General features: G+C 40.8%; 1 protein-coding gene across 6 annotated transcripts; it reads left to right on the forward strand.

Annotated features, from left to right (window-relative positions):
* The first annotated feature begins 725 nt into the window (after window positions 1-725).
* Window positions 726-12148, forward strand: apol1 (apolipoprotein L, 1). Of its 6 annotated transcripts, none has more exons than XM_069511651.1 (36): window positions 726-870; window positions 944-991; window positions 1911-1982; window positions 2247-2309; window positions 2414-2482; window positions 2610-2681; window positions 2772-2843; window positions 2936-2998; window positions 3516-3569; window positions 3658-3714; window positions 3897-3959; window positions 4051-4110; window positions 4192-4263; window positions 4354-4422; window positions 4504-4575; window positions 4671-4736; window positions 4817-4870; window positions 5001-5066; window positions 5158-5202; window positions 5297-5371; window positions 5554-5601; window positions 5685-5753; window positions 5839-5892; window positions 6025-6090; window positions 6584-6643; window positions 6815-6895; window positions 7016-7060; window positions 7185-7271; window positions 7685-7750; window positions 7875-7967; window positions 8070-8120; window positions 8756-8794; window positions 9550-9627; window positions 9735-9774; window positions 9912-9963; window positions 10169-12148. In XM_069511651.1, exons 1-36 carry the CDS (start codon window positions 868-870, stop codon window positions 11124-11126), a joined length of 3102 nt encoding a protein of 1033 aa, XP_069367752.1. In that variant the 5' UTR covers window positions 726-867; the 3' UTR covers window positions 11127-12148. The 6 variants fall into 6 exon arrangements, with proteins under 6 accessions (XP_069367752.1, XP_019968521.2, XP_069367756.1 ...); XM_020112962.2 differs by having other exon boundaries at window positions 7694-7750; XM_069511655.1 differs by lacking the exons at window positions 4354-4422; window positions 4504-4575 and having other exon boundaries at window positions 727-870.
* The last annotated feature ends 414 nt before the right edge of the window (window positions 12149-12562 follow it).

The raw sequence follows: 12562 nt of genomic DNA on the forward strand, positions 1-12562 counted from the left end.
GAGGCTGATGTGTAAACAGCTTATCATCTAATGTGTTTACAGCTCTGTTATCTGTCAGAATATTAACTGTCGTAAAACACTGTTTAAACAAAACATACCATAAAATGAAAACCATGAAGCTTCTCGCATTGAATGTCTGTGATTTGAACCATGAAAGTATTAGAACCATTAAAATTAGGTTTTCCTCATAAAACCGTCAGGTGAGCAGGATCAACGAGAGGTCTTCAAACTTTTAATTCTCTTGTGGCCTCATTCACCGTGGGGTCGACAAAGTTTTATCTCATCTTACCTATTTTTTTATCTTGTTTAATATTATCTTACCTATTTCTTACTTATTTAATATTTTTTTAGTCTTACGTCAAAAGGTTCACCTCCATTTCTTATATTAAAATAAGATTTAATTAATGTACTCATTCCACCACTGGCAGACACATCTGTTATATCCTGGATATCCTTGAACGCAGCATCAGCCTCCTACCTGCAGCTCAGGTGAGACGGACACGCCCACTGTCATGGCGGACAATAAACAGGTGTGAACAGAGGAGGGTCCTTCATGAACACACACACACAGGTAACACACACACACATTCTAACACACACTCTCAGGTAACACACACACACACACACTCAGGTAACACAAACACACACACACTCGGTCACACAACATCAGGGGGAAGTCTCTGAACTCCGCCATCTTTATTTTCGTCACCGAGGAGGAGGAGGATCTCTAACTCTTCATCCCAGAGTCTGGCGGCGAGTCTCGGTGTCGACTCCGGAACAATGTGGAGGAAATAAGACTCGTTCGTCCTCTGACGTCGCTTCACCGGGTTTTAAACAAAGAGAGAAGAAGAAGAAGAAGAGAAAACTATGGTGAGTGAACTCCAGAAGTTCTTCTTCTCCTCACGAGCTGCTCGAGCTTTAACAACATCTTCTTCTCTGACAGGATCGATACGATGATCTGGATCTGGAGTGTGATGGAGGAGGTGTTGCTGTGAGTAACTAGTATTATATACTGTAATACCATGGATATTAATACTTCACTGTTTGTGTTGTGAGGGGGTTTGTAGTTTTAATACTCTAATGTCATGAATATTAATACTTTAACTTCTGTTTTGTTGTGAGGGGGTTTGTAGTTTTAATACTGTACTGTCATGAATATTAATACTTTAATACTCTAATGTCATGGATATTAATACTTCACTGTTTGTGTTGTGATGGGGTTTGTAGTTTTAATACTGTACTGTCATGAATATTAATACTTTAATACAATAATGTCATGAATATTTATACTTTAATATAATAATGTCATGAATATTTATACTTTAATACAATAATGTCTTGAATATTAATACTTCACTGTTTGTGTTGTGATGGGGTTTGTAGTTTTTAATCCTTTATGGTCATGAATATTAATACTTTAATACTCTAATGTCATGAATATTAATACTTTAACTTCTGTTTTGTTGTGATGGGGTTTGTAGTTTTAATCCTTTATGGTCATGAATATTAATACTTTAATACTCTAATGTCATGAATATTAATACTTTAACTTCTGTTTTGTTGTGATGGGGTTTGTAGTTTTAATCCTTTATGGTCATGAATATTAATACTTTAATACTCTAATGTCATGAATATTAATACTTTACTGTTTACGTTATGATGGGGTTTGTAGTTTTTAATCCTGTAATGTCATGAATATTAATACTTTAATACTCTAATGTCATGAATATTAATACTTTAACTTCTGTTTTGTTGTGATGGGGTTTGTAGTTTTTTTCACCCCTATAATTAATTTAATAACGTGTTTTTGAGTATTTGACCTCCGTCTGTGTCACTGGAAGTTTCACTATTTTTAGATGAATATTAGTTTAAATATAATGTTGTTTTTCTTCCTCTCCTTCACTCTTCAGGAAAAAGCAGCGTTATTTGGTGGGATGTTCAAGAGATCCTCCAGATCTGCAGCTCCAGTTGTCCAGGAGCAGGTGAGTTTGTACTTTTAATATTTACTTTATGAGACTTAAAGCTAGAAATGAGCCACTTCACACTTTGGTTGATGAACTTTGATTTGTCAGTTGTCATATTAACTAAAGTTGATAAGAATATAACTTTTTATCATTTTGTGACTCTCTGTTTTATATTTTATTCTCCATTCATTTCCCGTACCAGGTGTAAGACTCATATTATCCTAATTTTAGACAGTTTTTATGAAGATATACTCAAACACAGACTCTGTTCTGACATCACAGGACAATTTATCAGCCAGCAGTGAACTTTCAAACAGCAGCGACAGCCTGACTGACAACCACAAGGTGGGGAAATCATTTGTGTTTCATGTTTATATTCAAACCTTCTCATGTAAACTGAGGAAATTCATCACATTCTAAATCAGTGAAAGTTTATTATTCATGTTCAGGAGAAAGGAGGCGGGTTGAAAGGAATGTTTAAGAAGACGAGCAAATCTGCCAAAGAGGCTCAACCACAGGTTGAAAAAACAAGTTGTCTTATATCATTTATTTTATTGAGTTTTGTAATTAAATGATCCTGAATGTTTACAGCAGTTTTCACACTGGATAAGATCCAGCAACACTTTTGTTGTGTCGCGTTGACAGGTCACCCTCTCGTTACAAAACCCTGAACTCTCCGGCAGTAATGACAATTTAATGGAAAACAAGTCATCGAAGGTGAGTTCAGTTTCTGCGCTGTGATATTTTACACTTTATTTATGTTTTTCTTGGAAACTAAACTTTTCTCTGCCCTGTTTCATTCTCCAGGACAAACCAGGTGTCCTGGGTGGGATCCTGAAACTACCGAACAGACCGGGACACGTCCGGAGGCCGTCACAGGTGAAACACGACCCTCACCTGGGAAACACGGTTATCGGAAGAATCCCTCGCTTGTTGAGTCGTGAGGCTGACGGATTCATTTTGTGTTTCAGGATCTTTTGGAGAGTGAACTCTCAGTCAGCGAGGGCAGTCAGTCTGAAAACACCAAGACTAAGGTGAGTCTCATCAGTGTCTTTCAGGAATGTTCATTACAACAAAAAAAAAAAACCTGTCCACTGCTTTTTAAACATCTTTACTGACAAAGCTGTGTCATGTTACAGTTTCACACCAGAATAAAGTTCACAATCATCCCAACAGGCACCAAAATATGAAGAAATATATCATAAAACCCTTTAGAAAAAAGATAAACTAATAAATACATAAAAACAAATTGAGTATATTACAGTAGGTGTGGTATTTGTCCTTCTTTCTCCAGAACAACATCATGTGATTCGTCCCTGACACACGTTATGGGCTCTGATGTGTTTGAATGGAACATTTGCGACGTGTGTTGTTGTTTTTGTGAGCGAGGTTAACCTGCTTTCATCAGCACTTTGAACGCCAGCTCGGGCTGATGTGTAAATCCCTGCCTGTCCCTCTGACCGCTGCAGCCAGTCGAAAAATACGGAGTTTATTTCAATTCACACAGCAAAAGTAATTTATTATGTGACGGGTTTTTTTTTCTTTCTTCAGGAGTCGGGTGGGATGTTGAGTGGGATGTTTAAGAAAAAGAAGACGCAGTCTCAGGTGAGAGTTGAGGATCTCGCTCGTCTTAAACCTGTGTTTCATCGTTAGTAGGTGAAAATAAGTGTAGACGCTTGTTTCGGTCTTTCAGGAGGATTTGACGGCACCAAGCGAAAACGACAATCTCTCTGAAACGGGAAACACTAAGGTAAAGGTTTCTTCAAGCCTGTAAACTCTATGAACGTGTCTTCTACAGTTTGACACAAACAGGTTGTGGAAGTTTGTGTGTCAGGTAGAGAGACTGAAACCTGCACGGAAACCAGAGGAATGCTCCTCCGTGGGAAAATGTTCTTTAACTGCAGTCTTAATATTATTTCTATTTTTTTCCAGGATTTCGGTGGAGTGTTCAGTGGAATATTTAAAAAACCCCCAAAGGCAAAGACACGGTCTCAGGTGAGAGTTGTTTATCTCACTCGTCTTACTTGAACCTGTGTTACATTACTAGTTGATGATAATAATATGGACGCTTGTTTCTGACCTTCAGGAGGATTTGACGGCTCCCGGCGAGCTCTCGGGCAGCAGCGACAATCTGTCTACAACTAAGGTGAAGTTTCTTTAAGCCTGTAAACTCTGTGAACTTGTCTTGTCTTTAGCTGTGGTGTAAATATCGTTTTTATTTCTCCAGGAATCAGGAGGAATGTTCAGTGGAATATTTAAAAAATCTCCAAAGCCGTTCGGATCGAGGACTCAGTCTCAGGTGAGATTTCTGTCTATCGTCGTCTTATTTAAAAAAATGTACATCACTAGTAGATGATAATAATAGTAGATGCTTGTTTCTGTCCTTCAGGAGGATTTGACGGCTCCCGGCGAGCTCTCGGGCAGCAGCGACAATCTCTCTGCAACTGGAAACACTAAGGTGAGTTTTCTTCAAGCCTGTAAACTCTGTGAACTTGTCTTGTCTTTAGCTGTAGTGTAAATATCATTTTTATTTCTCCAGGAGTCAGGAGGGATGTTCAGTGGAATATTTAAAAAATCTCCAAAGCCTTTCGGAGCGAGGACTCAGTCTCAAGTGAGAGTTGTGTGTCTCGCTTGTCTCACATTTGCCCGTGTGACATTATTTGGAGATGATAAATTCATTTGTTGACATTTCTTTGTCACCCTCAGGACGACTTGTCAGAACCCGGCGAGCTCTCAGGCAGCAACGACAATCTCTCTGAGAACAGCACGAAGGTGACGTTTGTTAAAAGGCTGTATCCTAACAACTCCAACCGTAACCGAAAATAACTTCATGTTGAATTTTGTTTTCTCAGGAGAAAGGAGGAATTCTGAATAGCATGTTCAAAAAGAAAGGTGCCAAGTCTCAGGTAAGAGGAACGTTTTAAGGTTCTAATTAACTTTGTGTTCTCAACACTGAGCCACTGATTACATGATTTTCCATTTCTTTTCTTTTTTTGTTTTCACATTATGAAAGTTATAGTATTTCACTGTTTGCAGGATAATTTGTCTCTGGAGGTGGAACTCTTTGCCAGCAGTGACAGTCTGTCAGAGAAGTCTTCGAAGGTGAGGGAGGACGCTCGCTTGTTTGTTAACAACAATGTTTTTCATGAAGATGTCGGTTTGAGACTTTAAAGAGCTTTGTCTTCTCCGTCAGAGTGGAGCCAAGAACCTGAAGAATCCTTTCACCTCCTCGTCTCAGGTCGGTTTTCTCCCTTCAGGCTAAGTATCCCTCCAGGAAGTTGTTCATGCTGTCGATTGTTGAAACGCTGATAAAACGTTTTGTTTCATATCAGGACAAAGAAAAAACTGAACGCTCAGGAGAATCGAATGAGAGTAGCTCCTCCACAGAGAAACCCAAAGTGAAACAGGTTGGTTACTGAATCTCTTCTCTGCTGCTTCAACAGCTCGGACTGTGCTGAGACTCGATGCTGTGAACACTAACCGGCTCCAAGAGTTTTTTTTTTAATGTTTAAATTCTGCTGTAGATCAGGATCAGAGCTGTAAACTGTTTCTTTAAGTGGAGAAGAAAAGTGTCTTTGTCCTGTTTCAGAGCGGTTTGACTGCGATGATGAAGAACACGTTCAACGCCGACAAACGGGTAAGATGCTGTTTCATCTCGTGACACGGAAGTTATGAAGCTGAATATAGTTTTATCAGAACAACGATCATCTCCGTCCACAGGAGAAGAACTCTGACACTGATGATGAGGAGACCTCAGAGAATGACGAGAACCAGCCCGGCCACAAACAGGTCCGTCAGGTTTTTAAATGTTCATTTGCCTGAGGTTTTTGTTGCCTTTCATGTATTTGATCACGATTTGTTTTCTCTCATTCAGAATAAATTTGCTGAGGCGATGACAAAGCTGAATCCATTTCGATCTGCAGCCAAAGTAAGGGGGGGGGGGGGTTTAGATTGTGATGTTTTTATAGTGCTCAAGAATTAAGGAACATAACTATAGATGGATGTGATTCAAGAACTTTTTGTCGATATACTTTCATATTTAATATTTTATCTCATGCAGAAAGACACTGAAGACACAGAGACGCTCAAAGAGAACGAGAAACCAGTGGAAGAGAAGTCGAAACCGGTCAGTCGACATATTGTATCAGCAATGAGTCATCGTGACCACAAACACACACACACTCGTTCGTGCTTCTATCTTAGTGAGGACACTCATTGACCTAACGCATTGCCCAGACTCTAACCATCCAAACTAAATCATATAAGTGAGGTCTGGTCAAAATGTCCTCACTTTGTAAGGTCTTTGCTTAAAATGGTCCTCACAAAGGTACAAGTACAGGAGCACACACACACACTTACTTTGTGCCCCCCCCCCCTTCCTCCTGCACAACACACTGTGTGTGTGTGTGTGTGTGTGTGTCTCCTTGTCAAGGTCAAAAGCAACATGATCCAGCGAGAAACAACAGAAAAGAGTGAAACACCAGCGGTCCCACCCAAACCAACTGCAGAGATTTGCATTCAGAGGGAACATACTGTAACTGCTGCTCGGTGACCCGTGGCTCATGTGAAGCGTCTCCTCTGACTTCTCCTCTGACTGTCTCTGGCACTTTGTGTTGCAGGAAATGAAAAGGATATCCACACACGATAAAGTGAATCCACGAGGGACCGAGGATAATCAGGTTCAGTTTGCATTTCCCACATTTACAAAATGTGCAGGAGTCCTGTAAATGTTTGTTGTCTGGTACATTTAAAGATATTTGTGAGAATGAGAATTAGATTGGTTGAATAACAATAACAAGTGGTTAAAGTTTTGTTTTTTTTAACACTGAGTATTGTTTTGTTCTCCGAAGGATAAAATGGAAATGATCTCCCGACAGAAAAAAGACACGGCTGCGGAGACTCCTGTCGTTCCTGTCAGACCATCAGAAGAGGTGGAGTAAACCTTCAGCGTAGACGGATCGTTGACTGTTTGTGTGTGTGGTCGGAGTTCATGTGTGTCCGTGTGAATCGATGCTGGAGTGTTTACCTGAACTGTTCTGCTTTGATTACAGGAGATGAAAAGAAGAGTGAGACTAAAGCCCAGGAGCAACCATCAGGTGCTGCTCTTCACTATCGTCACACAATGTGCATTGATAAGATGCACTCACACATTTCAACGCATGCTTGTGCAATACACTGAAAATGAATCATTTATCAAATAAGTTGCTTACTTTGCTGCAGAGCCACTCCGATGATGAAGGTCTCAAACCAGACGAGTCTGCTGAGTCCAAAGACGGAGACGAGGTGAATCCTCCGGAGAGTAAAACAGTAAGTTTATCTCTTCACTCGTCGCTGTGGGACCGTTTGTCTTAACCTCGTAAAGTTTTGTTTGCCTGTTTATTTGTGATGTTGAAAAATCCTCATCCGCTGCTACATACAGGTGAAAACAAACATGGAGTATTTAACCACACGTGTTCTGCCGTGATTTAATCGTTCTACTTCCTGCTTCCTCATCATCAGTTCTCTCATGCAAACCATATGTGTTACTTATAGACTGGAGACACAGGAGCCTCCACCTGAACTTAGAAAAGTCGGACTGTTGACTGTATTTGATTGTTAATTAATCTTTTAGTGATAAGAGCTGATAGCGGTGAGATCAAGGATCCGAGCCTAGATACAGTTGCTCCAGTCCAATGTAATGATGAATGAAATGTAGTTGTTTGTCCTCATGTCCTCTAACGGTTTTTCAGACCAAGGTGAAAAAGCACAAGCACCACAACCCGTTTATGTCTCGTGCTGCATCAAAGGTACGTGGCACTGTTTTGTTCCATATTTGATTCGTCAACTTCTCACAGTTTTTTAACAAAAGCTTAAAAAGTCAACTTTATTTTAAAGATTTATTCTAGGTTATTTGTTTATGGTTTGTTTTAGGCTGCGTCTGATGACGAAGGACTGAAAGAAGAAGATGAATCTTCATCCAAAGAGGAAAAGAACGACGAGGAGGTCAAGGAGAGAAAAGAGGAGGTCAGTCAATGACATTCATTAGGATCCTTGTTATTTCAGCTAAAAGAATATTTTATAATTTGACCTGAAGTAATGCTGCTTTTTCTTTTTTTTTTCTTTTAGACCAAAGTCAAGAAACCTAAGCGTCACAATCCCTTCATGCCACGGGTCAAGGTAAATCTCAAACACGGGACTTGTCCTAACTTGTCTCCTCCCTTGACGACAGTTCCTGTTTGTGTTAACACTGTCAACGTCTTTTGTAACACGGCAAACAACAGAGAACCAGGTCAAATCACTGGAGAGGAATTTACTGTCAGAGCGGCAGAAGAGATCTAAAGGATGAAATCTTATCGTTTAAACTAAACCTGTTTTTTATGTCACTTTTAATTTGCAAACGCTGGTCAGATGAGAAGTGGGAACATATAACAACCTCATCAGCACTTTTTAATTCTTAAAAAAAGAAAAATCCTCATTATTCTCATTTGAAATGTGATGACGGAGCTGGAGAACGCTGTCGGACACGTCTCACGTCCAATTAGGTTTTGATTTCATGACCATGAACATAATCTTTATCGTCATCAAATCATCAATGAGCCTTTGTGACCTGAATGGAAGCATCTGTCTCTCTTCCTGATTACTCCCCGATCCCTCGTCTTGTCATGTTGTCAAGGTTACAGTTACAGTAACACAGCCCGAAGTGGAAACACATGCTGTTACTGGGTCATCGATATTTTACCCAGAGTTTTATAACTGGATTCTTTTGGTTTAACTGTGTGTTTTAACTGTGTGTTTGTCTTTATCTGTTTCAGGCCAAAGTTATTCAGAGGCCTGGGCAAGACGCTGAAGAGGTAGAGAAAATAAAACCCTCGTCATTCTGTGTTTCTCTGAGTCCAGAAACGTGTATTTTGATCTTTCTTACTCTCCATTATTTATTTACTCACCTCTCTCACACACTGAGCATTTCTCTACATGCTAATTATTACTGTTTCTGTGTGACGTGTTGGAGTCTTCGTGGTTCAGGATTACAAAAGGTCTGTTTCAGTCACCTGACTCTTCGTCTCTTCTCTAAAAACAACCTCGGCCGTGCAGTTATTCACAGCGTTTGTCCCCAGGGCATCGCCTCAGCTCCCAGCAGAGATGATTATAGCCGACCTGTTGAGTTGTTGTTCTTCCCAAGCTGACATGTAACCCACCCCCCACACCTTCGCTCACAGTTTGTGCGCTGCCTCGGAAGATGAGACGAGATTAGGCTGCAATGCGGCCAGACTTGTTTCTCTGCTTCCCTTTTCAACGCGTCCATTAAGGATTTCTTGTTCCCTACACTTCTGCAAAAAAAAAAACAGTAAAAACAAGTCAGTGTATTCAGAATCGCTTTCACTGTCACTTCCTCCTCTGAATCTGAGCTCACGCAGGACAGAAAGAGAAACAACTTATATGATTCTTAATGTTTTTCAGCCTCGTGTCTTCTGTTGTTCAGCTACTCTGCAGAGCCAGAGCTGTGATCTTGACACAGGGTTTTAGAGACTGTGTGTATATTGTTTCACATTTGTGTTATCTGGATATTTAGACATGTTTTTCAGCTGTATGATTTCTGTGGTCTCAGAATGAAGGTGGAAACAGGTCCTTGTTCGACCAGCTGGAGGATTTACGTGTTGACCCGTCAGAGCCTGAAACCAATCAGGTTAATATCTAAAACTAAATAAACATCACCACATTAAGATTTTAACTGATGCATGTTAATAAACATAAAAATTGCAAACCCACACAAACCCTGATGTTATCTTTCAGGATGTGGAGGATCTCATGGAGTGGTGGAACACGGTGGAGCGTAAGTGTAATCTGTAATCTGGAAGAAAAGTATACTTCAGTATATGATGTCCATGGGCCTCATGTTCTGGATATTTGCCTTGTAATGTGTCCAACGTGATTGGAAAACTAACGATTGTCTTATATTTACTTCCTCAGAATGGGAGGACACGCCTGAAGTTGAAGACATGACAGAAAAAGAAGAGGCCAAGTATGTTAAAGCTCACACGTGTCTTTTGCTGCATCTCTTCTTTGACCTCTTAATGGTCACTTCACCATGTTTATCCAGTTTTGAGATTTCCACGTCTAAACTGTCTCTCACTGACCCAATCAAACCACTTCCATCCACCTGGTTAGAAAACTTATTTTTAGATGCAGCGACTTCTTTGTGATAACTTTCAACTTTCTCTTTTCAGGGCGTTTGCTTTAACGGCTGAAAAGGTACAGAAAGGAATCCGTGTGTTCAACAAACTGTTCTCCGAGCGAGCTGAGAGTCTCTGGGAGCACGTCATCGTCCTCAACGGCATCGCCGACAGCTTGGACAAATTCAACAAGAAAACAAAGATCGCTCAAATCACCGGCGGCTCCACCAGCGCCATCGGGGGCGTCGCCACCATCGCTGGCCTCGCTCTGGCCCCGATCACCATGGGAACCTCTCTGATTGTGACGGCAGTGGGGTTGGGCGTGGCCACGGCGGGCGGTCTGACGTCAGCGGGCGCCGGCATCTCCAACCAGGTCAACAACTCCATGGACCGCAAGAAGGTGGAGAAGATCGTGGAGGACTACCAGGAGAAGATGCTGGACTTGAACAAGTGCCTGAAATTCATCAAGCAGGGAATCGAAAACCTGCGCAAGTTCGACCTGATCAAGATGAAGAAACACGCGTACAACCGCGACTTCCCTGTGCTCAGCAGTAGTTTCTACGAGGACGGCGCCATGGCAGGAAAAGCTATCCTCATCAACGCCAATGAGATCATGCGTGTGGTTCAGATCGCCAACGTGGCCGGCAGCACGGCGGCCAGAGCGGTGCAGATCGCCAGCATGGCCACTGGCGTTCTCACTGGACTGTTCGTAGGTATGGACATCTACTTCGTGGCCAAAGACTCCAAAGAACTCAAGAAAGGGGCCAAGTCAGAGTTCGCTGCCAAAATCAGGGATGTGGCCACGCAACTGCACGACGGTCTGGTGGAGCTCAACTCGATACGAGAGGAGCTGCAGTCCACGACGCCAGAGGCCAACGAAGAGGACGAAAAAGCTGCTCTGGAAAATGACGAGAAGGCGAAAGAGTATAAATATGACAGTTCAGATGAAGACGAAATCGACCGCATTAAGAAAGCCATCAAAGAGGACCTCGAAAACCGAGAGTATGTTTGAACGAGCTCTATCTCGTATTTTGATAAAACAGGTTTAGATTTATCAAAGAGAAAAGTGCAGAATCTTTTCTAGACTTTATATTTTTGACCTTTTTGAGTCTCAGCCAAGTTCGTCGGTTCATATCGAGGCACTGGACTTTTTACCGACCAGTGGCAGAGGTCGCGTGTTGTTAATGATTAGAAATACGGTGTGATGCAGTTTCATTAAGTTGTGTAGTTGAGGTGAAAGAAACCACTTTGGATCTGATGTGGGATGTTCATGGTTCGTTTGGCTCAATGATGATAACTCATTTTAAATATTGATCGAATATAATAATATAATAATACTAAGCTTTGTTTATATCTGCTGGGCAAAATGGATTTATTTATACAAAAGAAATAGTGCCAGTCCTTTGTAAATGTAGCTGTTACTTCATTTATACGCACAGGGAGAAAAATATTTCATCTCATCGGGTTTAGAGGGATGTTAGGGGAATAAACTAATGTTGTGTCTAATGTTATTAATGTCATTTTTTAAAATTGTGTTATATTGTGTCTTCCAACTTTACATCATTATTAAACTGCATTTTGAACAAGTGTCAAATAAAACATGCCAGCGATATTCTACTTTACGTTTTCACTCTAAATTCATTGTCATAGTTTAAATGACGATTTATAAAATGTACCAAACAGTGGATAAACCGGCTCCAGGCCTCCAGCCACTTACTGATCTCATTTTCTGATGTATTAGATGATTGAATGGTTTCCAGGTGTAACATACATCCTCCTTAGAAAACTGGAATGACACTGGACTGTTAGAACCAGCGACCTGCCCTGAAAACACCCAGGTCCTTTTGTTTTTTTTTTAAAGAGATTTATTTCATATTGAAGGTTCGATGTGTCGTCTTGTACTGTTTTATATTTATTGATCTTCGGTCTTACTCTGGGTTGATCTGGTTATTTGGTGACACCTTTTATGTGCAATATACTGTAGAGCTTCATGTGCAATAAATTTAAATTGTTAATAAAAAGTCAGAAACACAATCTGTGCAGTTTGTGAAGGTCTTGAAATGCAACGAATACACTTGAGTCACAAAATGTAGTTTTTATGTTGATATGAAGACGGAAACTCTGGAGACAATCGGCTGCAGGAGGATTTGCCTGTTGAAAATCTAGAGTCGTAGCTTCACGTTGACATGAGAATAATCAGCGAAGCAGAATCCGCTTCAATCAAACAGACACAAAGCTGCTGGTCGACGTTCGGCGCAGACGTCATTGTTCTTCTAACCACACCCGGCCGTGATGTCACCGTTTACTGACCCCACCCATGAGTCCACAGTTGACATCACTGAATTCATGAGAGTAAAAAAATAATGATAACAGATGTGAGAAGGAGCAAATGTTGTGAACATAGTGAGTACAAGGGACGTGTAGTTAAATCTCAGAGTTGAAAAGTTC

This window comes from Paralichthys olivaceus, chromosome 16 (genome assembly GCF_024713975.1).
Source record: "Paralichthys olivaceus isolate ysfri-2021 chromosome 16, ASM2471397v2, whole genome shotgun sequence".
In the NCBI taxonomy this organism is placed as follows: Eukaryota; Metazoa; Chordata; class Actinopteri; order Pleuronectiformes; family Paralichthyidae; genus Paralichthys; species Paralichthys olivaceus.

What these genes read in the sequence shown, in the direction of transcription:
- apol1 (XM_069511651.1), top strand. An exon ending in GAGGGACCGAGGATAATCAG is followed by an intron (nt 6,644 to 6,814) that starts GTTCAGTTTGCA and finishes TGTTCTCCGAAG; the next exon opens with GATAAAATGGAAATGATCTC. An exon ending in TCAAGGAGAGAAAAGAGGAG is followed by an intron (nt 7,968 to 8,069) that starts GTCAGTCAATGA and finishes TTTTTCTTTTAG; the next exon opens with ACCAAAGTCAAGAAACCTAA.